The sequence below is a fragment of the Vombatus ursinus genome, unplaced genomic scaffold, assembly GCF_900497805.2.
Source record: "Vombatus ursinus unplaced genomic scaffold, bare-nosed wombat genome assembly UNPS02014817.1, whole genome shotgun sequence".
NCBI classification, from domain to species: Eukaryota; Metazoa; Chordata; class Mammalia; order Diprotodontia; family Vombatidae; genus Vombatus; species Vombatus ursinus.
This window is the reverse complement of record NW_020954595.1, coordinates 11,648,246-11,666,124: the sequence shown is the minus strand read 5'-3', so window position 1 is coordinate 11,666,124 and position 17,879 is coordinate 11,648,246. Positions and strand designations below refer to the sequence as shown.

The 17,879-nt window shown below is 48.5% G+C and overlaps 1 protein-coding gene across 3 annotated transcripts in view; it reads right to left on the bottom strand.

Moving 5' to 3' along the window:
- Positions 1-5,595: 5,595 nt before the first annotated feature.
- Positions 5,596-17,879, bottom strand: part of HERPUD2 (HERPUD family member 2) — a 40,947-nt gene continuing 28,663 nt past the window's right edge. For 2 of the 3 annotated variants that reach the window (XM_027835784.1, XM_027835786.1), the window contains 3 exons: positions 7,453-7,776; positions 6,761-6,875; positions 6,119-6,420 (listed from right to left, as the gene is read on the bottom strand). In XM_027835784.1, the coding sequence (XP_027691585.1) occupies positions 6,259-6,420; positions 6,761-6,875; positions 7,453-7,776 (601 nt within the window). In that variant the 3' untranslated portion in view covers positions 6,119-6,258. The other variant, XM_027835785.1, reaches the window with a different exon arrangement.

Here is a 17,879-nt window from a genome sequence, read left to right as displayed (position 1 = left end):
TCAGAACAGGACTCCACCTCCACCTTTCTCCACCTTCATTCAGCAGCACGTGTACGTATAGGCTCAAAGATAACGAATGGTGTGAGTGACTTAAGGCCAGGCCTTGGGTGGACAGAATCGACAATATAAGGGGTCAGGGATTCAAGAGAGGACAACAGTGTAGGGCTGAGCGGTTCACCAAGGGGTCAAGATAGGGAGGACAGAGTGGCAAGTGCAGGGGAGATGGCCTGGGAGAGAATTGAGGGGTCCAGGGACTGCACTGCGCGTGGATTAAGAGTTGGGTTACGTAAGGGAAGACAGAGGGCGAGGTGGAAAGCCAGCCAAGAAGCTGTGGTCAAATTAAGGGAATTTGGAATTCCTGAACATGGAGGTGGTAGATCGGTGGGTGATGGCCAGGCCATTTGTTTGTGCCTGAGGTTGGCTGGAGGAGGCGTTCACGGGAAGTGGGTAGACTGTGATCTGAGTGGTTTGGGCATTTGAAAGAGTATCACAGTATATGCTGACATGCCCTAGTATGAGAGTTGGGGAGGAGAGAAAACTTGTAAGCCAGGTATCCAACTAACTGAAGGAAAAAGGGGCATGACAACAGCTCCCAGGATTCCGATGGGCTGGACGACATGAACAGCATCCAGCTTCAAGGAGGAGAGGCTACTGAGTGATGGAGAAAGGGGGAGAACCTGGAAGGGCTGATGGGGAACAAGGAGCATTCCAGCTCCCCCGCTTCACCCAGTGATCCAAGAATGAAAGTGGCCAGGGAAGGTGTGCTGGCGTCTGAGGGAGCCAGGCATCAGTAAGAGCTTGGAGACGTTGGGAGGGGGGAAAGGAAGAGATTCAGCATGAAGGAAGACACATTCCAGGGAGCACAGTCAATGGCTGGATGGAGTTTGAAAGAAACTTTTTTCTATTATGAGGGCAGCTCGGTGGCACCACAGAGCACAGAGTACTGGGTCTGGAGTCAGGAAAACTTGAGTTCATAGCTAGCCTCAGACATGTCCTAGCTGTGTGACCCTGGGCAAGTCACTTAACCTCTGCCTCAGTTTCCTCATCTGTAAAATGGGGATAATAGTAGCACCTGCCTCTCATGGTTACTGTAAGGACCAAATTAGATAACTGTAAAGTACCTGGCCAGTTTCCTTGTCTGTAAAATGAGAAGGAAATGGCAAAACACCCCAGTATCTTTGCTAAAGAAAACCCCAAATGGGGCCACGAAGAACTGAACTCGACTTACAGCTGAACAACAACAAAAGCGCTTAGCACAGCGCCTGGTGCACAGTTACATAAATATTAGCTTATCATCATCATCACTAGCACGCATTAAAGATCTTAGAAGAAAAACAGAAAAAGCGAGAAAGAGGAAAACACTTACGAGGACGGTTAAGGAGAATCGTCTCCTACAATCAGTGTTCAACTGTTGTTTGTCCTTTGTATTGGCGGACCAAGGACCTCAGTGACGGGGGACAAGGCACAGTGGCCCACTGTGGCTGATCAGACCAGTACAAGCTCAGAGGGCTCTACCACAGGTCAGGCGCAAACAGTCCGTATGAACGCTGGCAATGCAGATGCCTCTCAATTTGTGCACTGCATGTTTCTGAGCTACGATTCTGCTCTGCTCATGGAGCACGATGCCTTCTCTGATGAGGGCGTGCCATGCTGGCCAGTGCTGTGCTGGTGCCTCCCATGTATCACAATTAACTCCAGAGTTCTTTAGAGACACCTTTAGCATCCCTGGATCGCTCGTTCTGATCATCTTTTAGGCAAACATACATCTGGCATTTAAACGACGTGGCCAGCCCATCGCCACTGCACTCTCTGCAGTAGAGTTTGAATGCTTGGCGGTTTAGTTTGAGAAACGACTTCAGTGTCTGGCACCTCATCCTGCCAGCTGATCTTCAGAGTCTTCCTGAGACAATTGAGACGGAAGCCATGCCGTTTCCTGGCACGGCGCTGGCAGACTGTCCAGGGTTCGCAGATGGTCAGCACATGGCTCTGTAGACCTTCAGTTTGGGAGGCATGGAGGTGGTTCTCTCCAACACTTTCCTTCAGTGTCTCCCAAAAGCTGAACTAGCTCTGGCAATGTGAGTGTCCACCTCATCATCTATGTGGACAGCCCTGGAAAACAGACTGCCAAGGTAAGTGAACTCACCCACAGCATTCAACATTTCTCCATTTGCTGGAACCGATGGTTCCATGTATGGATGGTGCACGGCTGGCTGGTAGAAAACCTGTTTTCTTGGTGTCGACTGTCAGTATGAAGGCTTGCCGGGTCCTTTTGAGGGCTGCTCATCCACCTTGGGTGTCCACCTGTCGCCCATCTCTCACCTGAGGGTGTTCAATTAGATCGTTATACAATAAACGGGAGAAGCTGCTGACACCTGAACCTTACTCACACCTGAAACGGTCAAAGGAGAGAAGAATAGATGCACAGAGTTGGGTACAGAAACACATTTCACTCAACAGGAAAATAGGAGGGAAAGAGAAGGGAGAAGGGAAATTTATGGCGGAATTAGCCCTAAGTAAAACAAACTCTAAGTATTTATAGCTCTTTTTGAAGAGGCAAAGAATGGGAATCTGAGGGGGGTGCCCTTAAATTGGGGGATAGCCAGACAAGTTACAGTATGGGAATGTGATGGAATGCTATTGTGCTGTAGGAAATAATGGAGATGGTTTCAGAGAAACCGGGAAAGAATTTTATGAACTGACGCAGTTAAGTGAGCAGAACAAGAAAAACAATTTATACAAAGGCAACGATATGGTAAAGAGAAACACCTTTAAAAGAATGAGGAGCTCTAATTGGTTTGATCACCATGATTCCAGAAGACTCACGATGAAAGCTGCTGCCCACCTCCTGACGGAGGGGAAGGACTTGATGGCAGGAGACAATGCTGAAATCCCTTTGGCTTGACTATTGGTAAGAATGCCTGTTTTTCTTTCATTCTCAGTTTGGGCAAGGGAGGGGAATTGGGTAGGAAGGAGAGAAGGGACATTTCTGTGGATTGCTAAGGGATGGCTTTCATCACCCCACTATGATGTGTCTTCCAGGTGCTCCAAGATCTCTTAGCAGACCTCTGTCACCTTACTGAAGATGTTAACAATAAAACTGATCATGGTACTGTTCTGTGTCTGACAGCTTTTCTGAGCGAAGGCTGGGGCCAGGCCCCTTCCCTTGCTCTCTCAGCTGAGAAGACACGTTGGTCTGGGGTCTTCTGTGTCTTTATCGATGGTGCTCGAACATGAGCAGACATAATCAAGCCTGTGGCTTCACAGATTCCACCACATGTGCCACATGCTGATTCAGGCCACAGGTTTCTCAGGATTCTTGGCAGCGTGGAGTTGGAATGCTCAGACTGCAATGCTGCAGGGGTTTGTTCGCAAAGCCTCTCCCCCTCGAGACTGGATTTTAACAGGAAAGTCCCACACGGATGGGGCAGTGAGGTGGATCAGTGGATTGAGTGCCAGCCCTGGGATCAAGAGGACCGAGTTCAAATCCGGCCTTCGGCACTTGCCTGACATGTGACCCCGGGCAAGTCATTTAACCCTGTTTGCCTCAGTTATCTCATCTGTAAAATGAGCTAGAAAATGGCAAACCTCTCCAGTATTTTTGCCAAGAAAACCCCAAAAAGGGTAACAAAGAATAGGCCACAACTGAAAAATGATTCAACAACCACCACCCCCTATGTGGTCAAAGACTTCCCCCCACCTCTTGGCAGGGGTAAGTGCCTCTCCCTGTGGATATGGTTTGTTATGACTAGCATGTTGTTTACATTTTTCTTATCTTCTTCCAGAAAGAAAGAGCCAACACACAGAAGATCCCAAGGCTGCCAGGGAACCCTGTGCCATCAAATGTGCAGCAAGAGTTGGCAACACTCTCCTGCCACGGCATCGGGCCCAAGTCTCCAGCAGGAGACTTTTAATAGACATTTGCTAACATGTGGAGTCAGTCAAATCTCTCCCTTACCAGCTCACATCCTCTCATGACCCCTATGGCATCATGGCGGGAGAGCAAAAGGTCCACTTCCTGGCACCATTCACGAATTCAGTAGAGTCCAATATGGCGCTCCCTCACACGGCTCCAACTTCCACCATAGTCCCAACAGTAAAATATTCTCCAGGAGACAAAGCTGGTGGCCCTAAGGATTTCTCTTGATTCTTGGGATTGTATGACTTCATTTCTGGGCTGCTCTCACTGTCAGTCATCCAAGGACAACCAAGGTTAAGAGGAGGTGGAATGAAACCAAGTTCACCAATAGATGGCATCCCCCTGGAACTTCTCTCTCGGTGCCTGGGGCCTCCACGACCTGGAACATCCCACCTCACCTGTGCTCTTCTCACCTCAAAACATCCCTCATTTAAGCCGGCACACGTCACCCATTGGTGAGGTGCTCCTGGAGCTTCCACTTTGTGCAGGGGTGCAGGCCGGCAGGCCTTCATTCTCCTCTAGGTCCTATTCCTGACTTTCTGGGCTTTAAAACCATGGCCTGTACTGGGCACCTTCACACCCCCACGCCCTTTTTCAGGTCCTTTTGCCGTCTTCCCTCCTCAGCCTGCAGAGGGCAGAGACTGTCTTTCTTTTTGCTTTGGCTTCCATCCCCAAAGCTTAGCAGAGGGCCTGGCGCGTAGTACGCCCTTAATAAACACTTGTTTCCTTCCTTCTCTGGCATCCCCATCTCCACAACTTCACCACTGTCACAACAGAAGAGAGCCACTCGGCACCTGTCTAGTGGGCTGCCATAAGTAACCATCTCCCAGGGATTAACCTCTCCACAGCTGGCCAGGTGAGTCTTACACGGGCAGATTCACCTGCTGCTGCATGGGTAGGGGAAGCCGGCCCAAGCCGGGAGACGTCGCCAGAGCTTGCCCCGTACGTGTGTAACCTCCAAGTACCCAGGACCACCTCAAGGAAGCATCAGACTATAACCTCATGGAAGTGAATACGTGAAAGTTGTTACTGGAATTAAACTAAGAATTAAAATCAGGAAATTCCAGTGATTGGGGCCCAGGCACAATGTACTAAGAAATTCAGACAGAGGGCACCCTCTCTCTGAAACAATCAGACTTTATGATTGTGCAGGCGGGTATCACAAAAAGGAAAGGTAGGCTCAGACAACACAAAAGAGGAAATCAGAGAGAAACACATGACCAGCCCGTCTCCAGCACTGCCAGGAAGGACAGAGGCCAGACACAGCTCTGGGCACCGTGAAGCTCCCAATGCCGTATCTCCAGTAAACAGTTTTCTGGTCTTAATCGAGTTTTGCAAAAATGCTTCTCCGTAAGGAAGAAATGTCTTTCTCCAGCACAGTATTAAATTGGTCATCTGACAATCACTCCCTGAATTTGATCATCCAGCTCCCGTAAGCCGACCTCTGACCTCGAGGCTTTTCCTGCCGTCTTCAATTAAGCCATTATGCTGATGAACACGAGGGCTGAAGCGTAACAGCAAGCTACTGAAGATGATTCAACAAAAATTCCACAAACAGTTTACTATAATTGACCTTTTATTAAAAAAACTAATTATAGGGATTGATTTCCAGTACATCTTGTTTTATAAAAAGTACTGTATATATCAAACATTTGTAATGAATCAAACATGACTGTTAATTCCCTTGAAGAGCTGCTTGTTTATTGGTTTTAAAAGGGTTAGTTCCAATTAATAGGGTATATTCTACAAAAGAAAAGTTCCATCATTGATTCTGGCATCAGAAAACTTGTTTAAAAAATGTCAAGCTTTCAACAAGCATGAAGAGGGCTTTTATTGCTGTACTGCAGAAGAAAAGATAACGCTAGCATATTCTGTGTGATGGGCATTCTTTGGAAAAACTACAAGTATAAAAATCACCTGTTTAACTCTGAGGGTCATTCACAGAAAATGGGCGTATTCAAATTTCACATTGTTCAAGGACCACAGGCTCCTTGCTGTAGACACTTTTACTTTAAACAGCTCTTTAAAGGAATAATATGCACTAACAACGATTTTTTCTTGCTATAATATCCGTAATTGAAATGAATAAAACATGGAAGACCAACATTGTCACACTGCGCTCCTCCTTAAAGGATGTTTAAAAAAGCACACATTTTGAAGCTCACTTGTGCTGAAAACATTCATGTGCATGAGAAGCTGAAAAAAAAAAAACACCTTTTTACAACATGATCAAAAGAAAGTTATAAATTTTCTGGAAATTGCACTGTTATTTAAAACACTTCCCCTCCAGTCCAACCCACTTCTCGGCACAGCTCTTTCTTGGCTGGCACAGGTGGTCAGGTCTAATTGGCCACCTGGGGAGGCCCTTCCGGGATGAGTGAAGTGAAGAAGGTGGTGACAAAGGACCAGGCTGAAGCCAGGAGCCCGGGCTGGGGCCCAGCCCCGGCGTCCTCCCCGGCATCCTCTTCACTCTCATCGCCAAGTCCGTCATCCATCAGACGCTCCTTTCAAACCAAACAAAAACCACATTTGTGAGGGACTCACCCTGCTCCGTTCTCCCTGGAGCCCCGGAGGGAAGATGGAAGCGGGTGATCTGAATGGGAAGGAAAGGAACCTGGGCGGCTGCACACCCCAGCCTTACAGAAGGAGGCGAACGAGAGACCACGCTCGGGACTCGAAGAGAGGAGGCGAGAACCTCACCACGTGCACAACCCGCTGGCCTCGCCTAGCCTCAGGTCATGGAATTAGGAGGAGAAAACCAAGCTGCCCTTTCTGAAGCTCCAGACGCAAGGCAGAATGGGGAAAGAAGTGACTAGGAGAGACCTGAGCTCCAGGCCAACATACCATTTCTTCAAGGTCTGGATTATTCCCATTCTGCCCATCATGGTTCACATCAGCATTATTGGGGACCTGGAGCTGCCCTCCTTCTTGTCTAAAGGGAAGCCATCCAGCTTGGTGTCTACGCAGCAACACAAGGAGAAAAAGAATTAGAAATCAGAAATGGCTGTACCATCTAACAGTGGGGGAAATCACCTATTCACGAGTGAAACAAGCCATCCAGACGATTTCCTCGGGCAGCTAGGATCAGTGCCACGGCTCACGTCTCAGGCCACACCACACCCCCCCGTGGGCTTCTCCCCAGGAGAGAAACCCACTGTGGTCTGAGGGCGCATTCGTACTTTAAACTATTGACCGGCTCTTTTGACAGCACATTAGGCCCACGAATCTTCTGGATATCAGTGAAACTTCAGAAACCACTGAAAGGTCATCTTGCCCACACAGACCCAAGCCCTGCCTGGAGGGCTTGGTACTGAAAGCGCCATCTGCAAAGGACAGACTTTGCCTGGAGCTCACTGAAGAACCTCAAGTCCTCGGGCTGCTGCTCATGTGGGCCAGGGCAGAAGGAAAGGGCACCCATCAGATAAAGGAGCTCTGGTGGAGGGGGAGAGACTCTTTGTTCCTGCCACTCAGATAAAGCCCAGGAAGGGCTCAGCAGGCGGCGGGGAACGTGAGCACGCGGAATGAATTCTACTCACAGGTAGACCAGCAGCATGGCGCCCATGACCATGACAAAGCGGCTGAAGGAGGAGTAGAAGTACACAATACTAAGGAGGATGGCAGCTCTAGAAAACGTGTACATCCAGTCCAGCCAGTCTCGGTTCAAGTCCTCCTCGTTGACCACAGGGCCTCCCTGGGCATTCATCTGCACATTGGGATTCAGGGCTCGGTTCTCCGGGGCCCCGGCATTTGGGCCAGGCGGGGGCTCCTGTGCAGGGACATTGGCCAGACTGGGAGCCTGGGCAGCAGCAGGTCGGGCTGGGTCAGTATTGGATGTGGCCTGGGCTGAAACAGCAGCTTGACTGAAATGATCAAAAGAAAGAGAATTACAAAGAAAAGTCACAGGACTTTGTTTGGCCTTTCTTCGCCTGAGGGTCTACATACATTTCACAGGGAAGCAACCTGTGAATAATAATTATTGTGAACTGTGAAAATAAGTGAAAACAACATCAATAAAATTGTGGCTCCCACCCTCAGCCTCAACTGGATCAGGCAAGAAAACTGCACTGGCAATACCAGTAAACCCAAGAAATCCGATGAGATTCCCCATCAAGCCACTCTCATTGACAGAGCACTGTGCCAGGTGCTGATGGAGACCCTCAATGCAGAGAGAGCACAGTTCCTGCTTTCCCTGAACTTACCTTATAACAGCAGGGCCTTTTCTATGAATGTAAGAGAACAGCGAAAAAGTGCTCCTAAGGCCTACAAGGAGGAAGACCACAGCCCCCGGTGGAGCGAGGAGGCCATCAGTGAAGAAAGGACAAGTCAACCGGGTTTTCAGGACAGGCTTCCAGGCAGAGGAATAGGAAGGAAAACATCGCAGGCAGGAAAAAGCTGGAGAACAGCTAGAGGAGGAAGCATGAGACACCCCCACTTGACCTCCCAGGCAAAAGGGGCATCTTTGAGAATCCTCAAGGACTCCAAGCAGAGGAGAGGCCTGACCAGGTCTATTTCCAAGGACGACTGGTGTGGCGGAGTAACGTACCACAGGAGATGAACTGGGCACCCAAGCTGGGGAAGTGGGATACAGACGGTGAGTCCACAAAGCAGACCAAGGAGACCTCAGCAGAGGACAATCAGAGCTGACACGTTACTACCGAGTACCCAAGGAGAGGATGGTCAAGGGGAACGCGGCCAGAGAAGAGGCCATCAGATTGGGTAACTGAGAGATCACATCTACCCAAGCACCCTTGATACTACGGTAGACGCAATCACCACGAGCTCCTCAAAGAAACGAACAACATAAACGGAAGAACGTTCAGTGCTCACAGCGAGGCTGAGCCATCTAATAAAATACCACCAATGACAATACCACCAAAATCAATGTACGTATTTAGTGTTATAGCAAACGACCAAAAGGATACTTTACAAGCTAGACAAAATAATGAGAAAATTCATTTAAAGAAACAAAAGATCAAGAATATCAAGAGAAAGGACAGGGTAAGACTGAAGGGTAGAGCTTTCGGACCTCAAACTAAATTATAAATCATCAGAACCATTTTGGTATTAGTTTAAAAGTAAGAAAGTAGATCAATAGAAAGAATTAGACAAGGAAGAATCAAAAATAACTGACCCCAATAACCCAGTCTGATAAACCTTAAAACAAATTACCTAATAAAGAATTCCACATCTTAGGGCAGCTAGGTGGTGCAGTGGATAGAGCACCCGCCCTGGAGTCAGGAGGACCCAAGTTCAAATCCGGCCTCAGACACATAACACTCACTAGTTGTATGACTCCGGGCAAGTCACTTAACCCCAACTGCCACACCAATAAAACAAAATACAAACAAACAAAAGAATTCCACATCTGATAAGAACTGCTGGGAAAAGTGAAAAGCCAGCGGGCACAAACTAGGTTTAGACCAATCTCCTGTACCACATACCTCCAAAAATTCAAAATGGATACATGACCCGATTTATTAAAAATTACATATTAAATGAGAAAAATAAGTGGATCATACACCTTTCACAGTTAGGGGTAGCAAATGAATTCTTAATCACATAAGTGACAGAGATGGCTACGGTTACAAAAGATAAAATAATTCATTCTGATTACAAAAAAATCACAAAGTTTTTGCATGAACAAAACCCAAAGAACTAGGATAAGGAGGCAAATAAGTGATAAAACCAGAAAATAAACCTCAAATCAAATTCTCTGATAAGAGTTTGATATACAAGACATAGGGACAACTGGAAGACTGAAGACTAGAAGCCGTTCCTCAATAAAGAACTGATCAAAGGTTAAGAAGACAGTTCTCATTAACAACCACATGATAAAAGGCTCCAGTCACAAAACTGTGGAGTTACAATCCCCAGGCACGGCTTCCCTGTGTCTGTGCAGAGGTGCCCACGAGCCATGGGAGAAGCACGGCGCATGCTGGATTTCTGCAATGTGTTGGTTGTGTCGGTTACTTCTGCTTATAATTTTTTAAAAATTCTTTATTATAATAGATGGCTCTCTGGGAAAGAGCGGGAGGAGGGAATAAAGTAGAAGGTGGAGGTACTGTGAAAACAAAACAATAAACCAATTTTAAAAATAAAGAAAATATCCATTAGTAACTTTGGAAAGAACCACTTCAATTGAGTGATAAGACTGAGAGCCAGACTGCACTGGGTTGACATGATAAGGAATACATATATGTGTACGTTTCTCTACATAAGCATGTATGCAGTGCCTACCCTCATTCAGAACGGTATACCCAGTGTAAATGGAAGGTAATCTCAACAGGAAAGACACTGGCAGCACAGGACTTGGAAGAGCCAGAAGGTGAGATTGGAGCTGACTCTTGAAGAAAGCTAGGACAGCTAAGAGGCAGAGGAGATGGAGCTGAGTATCCCAGGTATGAGGCTGGGAGATGGAGAAATACTCCTGGACTTCTCCCCCTGAGCCCCCTGCAACTTCTTCATCCTCCAAGATCACTTCTGCTCTCGAACTCAGACCTGAAAGATCACATTAGCCCAGAGGCTCACACCGGTCAGTCCTCTTGGCAAGTGGGGCCCATCCTCCTTCAGAGAGAAGGGTAGAGTCCCAAAATCTCCATTTAAGGAGGCCAGCCATCTCTTCATTTCTTACAAGGCAGGCTGCCTTCTTCCTTTCTCCCCTCTCTTTTCTGCTGCCCTGTGTGTGGTGCGTTCTTCATTCGACTGTAAACGCCTTGCACGCACACAGTAGGAGCTTTAAAAGATTACTGACAGAGTGTTGCCGGGTAGGAGAGACTGTGGAGGGGAATAAGGTACAAGAAAACTGGAAAGGGAGGAAGGAGCCAGGGCACAAAGAGCTCCTGCTCACAGAAGATTTTACATCGGTGGTGTTGGGGGGCCGCTGGAGTTTACTGAATGAGGGAGGGCAAAGACCTTAGTAGACCTGCCCTTCAGGAAACTCGCTTGGACAGCTGCACGGAAAAGGGACTGGAGGGCCTGGGCCTGTGTCTGAAAGGTGGCTGTGTGAACGAGAAGACGAGGACAAAGACGAGACACAAGAGAGCAACAAGGCGAACTTCTGACAACAGACGGGAGAAGTGGGTGAGTGTGGATGAGGAGTGAAGGACGATGCCCAGGGTGCAAAGTGCAGACCCGGGCAGGGCCCCAGGGAAAGCTGAGCAGTTCTGCTTTGTTGCACGTGAGACGTCGATGGGATGCTCAGCTGAAGAGGCCAAACAGGAGCTCAGGAAAGAAAGGTAAGGTTTGGGCAAAAATTCCTGGCAATCATTTGCATAGTGAAGAGAACTGAACCCCTGGGAAACTAGGGTTACCAGGCAAGAGAGTACAGAGGAAGAGAAGGCCCAGGACAGAGCCCTGGGGGGCAGCCATGTTTAGCGGGAGTGGCCCGGATGAAGACACAGTAAACAGAGACTGAAGTGTGACGGTCTGAGAAGAAGAATCAGGAGAGAAGTACCATGAAAACCTGGAGAGAAAGGATCTGGAAGATGACTGGCAGTGTCGAAGGCTCTCTGCAGAGAGGTCAAGAACGATGAGGGTAGAGAAAAGGTCATCAGATTGGGCAATTAAGAAAATAATGGTCTTAGTGAGAGGGGGGAGTGGGAGGGAAAGAAAAATCATTTTTGCTAATTGAAAAAATAAACCTTAATTTTAAAAAAAAAAAGAGATCATGGCTAACTTAGGAAAGAGTAGTTGTGTTAGTTGAATGCTTTCAGAATCAAGTGAAGGGAGAGAAAGTGGAGGCAATGACCAAGACGTTTTCTCATGGAGTTTAGGCACAAAAGGGATAAAGACAGAGAACCACTACTAGTAGAGATGGCTGGATCGAGCGAGGATTCTCTAGAATGGAGGAAACAGGCTTGTTTGTAGGCATCAGAACAGCAGTTAATAGTTGGGTGAGATTAGAAGACAGGGGAGGGGATGAGACCAAGAGTGCACTATGGAGAAGGGTCTCCCTTCATGGGAGACAGGGAAAGAAGGCATCTGAGTCGGGAGAGATGAGGAAGGGGCAGCTCTTGGCAAAGTGTCTTTTTTTTTTTTAAGTGAAATACAAAGCAAGGTTCTCAGTTGAGGACAAAAAGGTTTGGAAAAGCCGTTGTGGAGAGAGGGAGAGTGAATCAATTAAGGTGGTATGAAAAGACTACTCATGGGGCAGCTAGGTGGCACACTGGATACAGCAGGACCTGAGTTCAAATTCAGCCTGAGACACATAACACTTACTAGCTGTGTGACCCTGGGGCAAGTCACTTAACCCCACTGCCTAGCCAAAAAAGAAAAAAAAAGACTACTCAGATGCAGGGAAGGCCCAGTTGAGATAACGTAATAAGGAGGAATTTCAAGAGAAGTTGGGACTTGAGATGGACCTTCAAAGGCAGATAGGAATGAGAAATACTGACAGGAATAAGGAGGTCATGGTGCCTAATTTACATATTTGGAATGAATGAACACGCAAAAATTCCAGGTGTAGGGAAGGGCATGTTGTACAAGCAATGGGAATTATAAAACGATGTTTCTGACTGGGGCAAAGAGGTTCTTCAGAGGAATGGCGGAGGTCAGGTGGCTCAGGTGGCCTGGGGTCAAAACAAGGAAGGGGCTAGTTCTTCGCCTCAACATGGCCCAACTGCATGGGAAGTACTGAATTCCTTTCAAGGGGTCACATCTGAAGGAGGACAGCCATTAAGCAAGCCACGTCCTGAAGGATGACCAGAATGGGGGTGGAATGAGAAACTACACTGAACAAAGGGACTGAGGACATTCTTTAACATGGGGAAGAGAGAACAACTCATCTCCTCTGGTTTTTAGGATCCTCTTAGTTTACCTGCTTGGAGGAGGCCTATTCAGCTCAAATGTCCACCTTCTCCAGGAAGCCTTTCCTGATCTCCCTAATGCTAATGCCCTCTTCTGTTAACTGTTTCCAACTTACGCCGTATGGATCTTGTGTCTACAGTTGTCTGAGTATTTTCTCTCCAGTCAGACTGAACTCCTTCCTTGAAAGTCAGGGACCATGTTTTTGCCATACTCTGTATCCCCAGCAAAATACCCGGCATCCCGTGGGCGCTTCATCAATGTTACTGTCTGAAGGACTTTTTCCTTCATCTTTTCTCTTGCGTCTTCCCTCCCTCCCTCTTTGGGGTCCCACCCCCTCCTACTGCTGCATAGACAAACCAGGAAGGCTGGGCTGCTGGGTAGTCTCAACCTCTTCCCATTGGGAGGTGAGCTGAGCTGGGTCACTGTCCTGAGTAACAGTGGACACAGCTAGGTTTCCAGTCTTGTGCCCATCAAGTCCACTGTTTTGTACGCCCCCCCCCCCCCAGTTCTGAGAACTCCACACAACTCGTCTTCTGTCCTTGCCCACGTCTTCCGCCCATCCTCCCCAAGCTTCCTTTCCATTGTGGAGTTGGGCACGATCACTGTGGGATTCTCGAAGAGTCCCAAGCCTTGGTGCAGTGGGCCTGCGACACTGGCTGAAAGGTCAGGAACCTGATCAAAATTCTGAGCAATGAAGCTCCTGGGGGTGGATTTTACATTGGGGGAGGGGTACTCCCATCTTCTCATCTTCTATTTTATTTTCAGCTGGTGCAGAATTCCTTTATTTTGAGGTTTGGGATTGCAGAAGTTTTATAAAAAAAAAACTATGCAGCCATCTTACTGGCCAAGTAATTCGGAATTTAAGACTTGAGAGACGACAGCTGTCTTCAAGTAACTGAAGGGAGCTGCGCACAAAAGGGACACGACTTGTCCTTCCTGGCCCCAGAAAGAAGTCGGAAGGACCGGCAGTCCCAGGGGCCAATCTCAACTCAATTCGAGGATAAACGTCCTCCCAACCAGCATGCACAGGAGGCTCCTTGGGGACAGTGCTGAAGGAGGCAGCTGCTGCTCGGCCCCGGGTTCCGATGCTCTACACACTCCTAGCAGAAGACTGTTTCCTCATCTTCGGGATGGAGAACGCTAACCACAAAAGTCAGCTCTCAGGCTTCTCGTGACAATGTTGTCAAATGACAACGTGGACAGAAGTTGAAGAGCCTGGCCTGGCTGAAGAGTCAAGTGCACAACGCAGAAAAGAGCGATATCCCGCTGGACTTCACGGGGCTATCTCAGTGGAGAGCTGCTGAGGGCTTCGAGGGGACAGAGCAGGGTTCAAATCCCACTTCCGGGATCCTGGCAGAGCTGGAGGAAGGAACCCCAGGTACAGCCAGAGAAGAAAGAGCCCGGCAGTGGAGAGGTGGGAATTCAGGCGGAAGGTGACAAGTGCCAGTTAGAAAAGACAGCGGCAGACGTGATGGAGGCAGGAATTATAGGACTGGGCAGCTAAGTGGACACAGGGGTCTGGGAGGAGGAATTCATGTCCAGGGCCAGGTCAAGTGACCACGACACGATCAAGCCATTCCTAGGAGGCGGGCAGCACTAACGAGAGCCACCCTCACCAACCCGCTCCGTGTGTTCCCTCCTCCTGCTACAACCTGCCGAGCGCCACGAAAGAGGAGTCTCCTCTCCCGTCTGTACTCTCCTCAGCGAGCTCCTGAGCAATACTCCCTATCTCCCCTCGAGGGTGGATGGAGAGGACAAATGGCAAGGACTTGACCTTGGGAAATACTGGACAGTCAGAGAAGAGGAAGAGAACAGACGGCCATCACGGAATGCAGAAAGAGAATCCGCAGGCAGGAAAATCAGGATAGCCAAATGGGGCCCCAGGAAAACCACTTCACGTTGGAGAAACTGGTCGACAGTGGCCTGGCCCACATCTCCCTATAAATCCTACCATCTCGGAGCCACTCTAAAAACACATGCTCACAAAAGAAGTCCCTTTGCTCTCTTTCCAGCAGCCCAGGAGCTTGAGCTCTGGGGACCTTGGGGCAAAGGATTCTAGGCAGGAGATGGCAAGCAGGTCACTGCAGAAGGCCTGAGAGGTCAGGGTCTTTGGACACATATCCAGGGGAGAGCTTTGGACTTGAAACTTGGTCGGACTAAAGTTAAGCTGTGGGGGCAGCTAGACGGCGCGGTGGATAGAGCACAGGCCCTAAAGTCAGGAGGACTTGAGTTCAAATCCAGCCTCAGACCAAACACTTGATACTTACTAGCTGTGTGACCTTGGGCAAGTCACTTAACCCCAATTGCCTTTAAAGGCAATTAAAAAATATAAATAAATAAAGCTAAGTTGTGAATCTACTCCCCCTCCCTTCCGGCCCACCAAGGTGGGGGGGGCAGCGGTGGCGCTATCTTCCCCTTAACCACGTTAGAGATGTTTGTATGCTTGTGCCTGTTAAACTTCTGAAGTAAACACTCTGTTGTAAAAGCTAATCTGACTCTAAGTGGTCAAATAAAACTAGGGCGTCTGGACCCCTTAAAATTGGAGAAACACAAATGGTAGGAGCTTGAGTCACTGGCAGAGACAAGATACTCCCTCCCACCCCTTCCTGAGTCCCAAAGAACCCTAGGGGAGGGGTAGAAATGTAAGTGGTATGGTGGGAGGGTGGGGGGGCCAGAGGCAGAGTAATCATTTTTAGTTATAGGGGCTTCATCTAAAATAAAACTTGGCCCTTCGAATTAACAGGGAATCTGGGAGAGATTCTCTGACTGGGATTTTTTTTCCCCCAGTGTTTTCTGTACAAAATGGGCCACTTGACAATGCTGGCCAGGCTCCAGTTGGATGGCCTCACGCACGGAAGGGATCGTGAAGGATTTTCTACCTAGGACAGTTTTGTCCTCTGAGAGAGTGGGTGCTGCCTAGTTAATCGCAGGTCCTAAATTCCTGTGCGGAGAGCTCCATGTGATTTGGAAAGCTCCAAGTAGACCAACAGTCATCCAAGATAGAAAGCCAATCTTCTCTGCCTTGGCTTTTCATCTTGAGTTGAGAAAGGCCATTTGCGTTCCAAGTCAGGTACCTGTCAAGGACCAACATGACCAATAATCTGGGCTAAACCTTGTGACGTTCCCTGTTGGTGGAATCTGTAAAACTCTGTACTTAGGAATAACTCTGATTTTGGTCTACACACAGGGCTGGCTATAAACGATCACGCAACAATGACTGTTTCGAGACTCTGTACTATATGGCACTGGGAAAGTAAATAAAAGAACATTGCTTATCGTGCCTCCCCAGAGGGCTGTTCCGATTGAGGACAAGGGCTATGGTCAAGATGCACCCCCACCTATCTGCTGGGGACAACAAATTTTCCCAATGAGGAATGAGAATATAACGGGACTGGAGCATAAGCCCAGATCATCTAAGATGGAGGCAGCCACGTGGGAGAGGCCAAAGACCTGCTTCTGGGAGAAGGCGTTCTAGGTTGGCCTACCCTGGGGTTGGCAGCAGCCTCTTTGTAGTAAGTGCACTTCTTCCATTCTACCTGAAGAAAGCACAGGCTCTCTCTTTGCGGTGGTCTCACCACAGGGCTATACCATGTGGGGGGAGGTGCGGGGGAGGCCTTTCCCTTCTGCTTAGGCCTCGTGGCCCCAAGGACCATTCTTGGGGCTTGGGTCTGTTTCATTACTCTTTTTCAGTTCTAAGTGTAGACATGGGGTACTCAACCCAGAGTCTGAGCCATGGTGACCCGGGTACCCAGGATTCCAGGCCAGACAGAGGCTGCAACTGGACCAGCAGGGAAGACCGACACTGAAAGCTGGAGTCCCTGGACCCAAAGGGTGAGAGGAGGAAATGGACTTGAAATTGGGTGGGACTGAGGCTATGTAGGAACTGAGTTAAAACTGAGTTAAAAATGCACCTTTCCTCCCTAGAGCCTGAGGGTGTGGGGAGGTATAATGCCCCCATGGTGTTTTTATATGTTTACTCATAATGCCTCCAAAGTAAATATTCCTTTATAAAAGCTAAAAAAACAAAACTAAAAACAAATAAGCAAACAAAAAAAAAACCCACAATCCAATTCAACGAAGCATTTATTAAGCATCTACATTGTACAGGGTAAGGGGAAATCTGACATCCCAGAGAGAAAGACAGGCCTGGGTTTAGGAAGATCTGGTGTCACCTCTGGCTTTGTCACCTTTGGCAAATCACTTAACCTGTCACCACCCCAGGCAACAGACCATAGGGTAAGGGCACTGCTAGAGGGAGATGCTCTTATTAGGCTCCCAAACATCAACAAAATCACAGGCCTAAACACCAAAAAACCGTGAGGACGCCACTAGGGATGAACAAAAAGCCCCAAGTGTCCCAGCCCTCCAGACACTTACCTCCTACTGAAACAAGAGAGAGGGAGGTGGGGAAGGAGTACTCAGCCCCTCCTTAACCATCCCCCAGTATGGCCTAGTCCAGTCCACAAACAATCTTCTACAGGTGACTGAAGGCTAGTCTATCCCAGGTCCCAGGGGTTCCTTGAAGGCAGCCAGGTAGCACAGTGGATAGAGCACTGGGCTTGGAATCAGGAAGACTCACCTTCCTAAGTTCAAACCCAGCCTCAGACACTTATTAGCTGTGTGACCCTGGGCAAGTCACTTCGCCCTATTTGCCTCAGTTTCCTCATCTGTAAAATGAGCTGGAGAAGGAAATGGCCAACCACTCCAGTGTCTTTGCCAAGAAACGCCTAAAATGGGGTCACGGAGTCAGACACGACTGAAACAACAACAAAGCGGCTCTTTGAGCTATCTTCCCTGCCGTCTAAGTCCAGGGCACTTATCGAGGGGACTCCCTCACATTTTGTCCCATCAGTCTACAAACATCCACTGGGTTTCCTGAAGAGAGTAGAGACCTTTCCTCCACCTGTCCTGGGCTTACGCCTCCAAGTTCTCTTAGGAGTAACTAGGAGGAAGGATCTGAGTAGGGCTTGTTGCAGATGGGGGCACCCACTCATCAAACGGGAACCCCTGATCCACACCCACCTCGCGGTATTTGGTCAGAGCCCAACGACTAGAATCAAGAGGACCGACGTCAAGTTTCTGACTGAGCAGGATAAAGAATGCTACCAAATGGAACATCTGACTATTCATCTGCTTAGAACCTGAAAGCAACGACAAG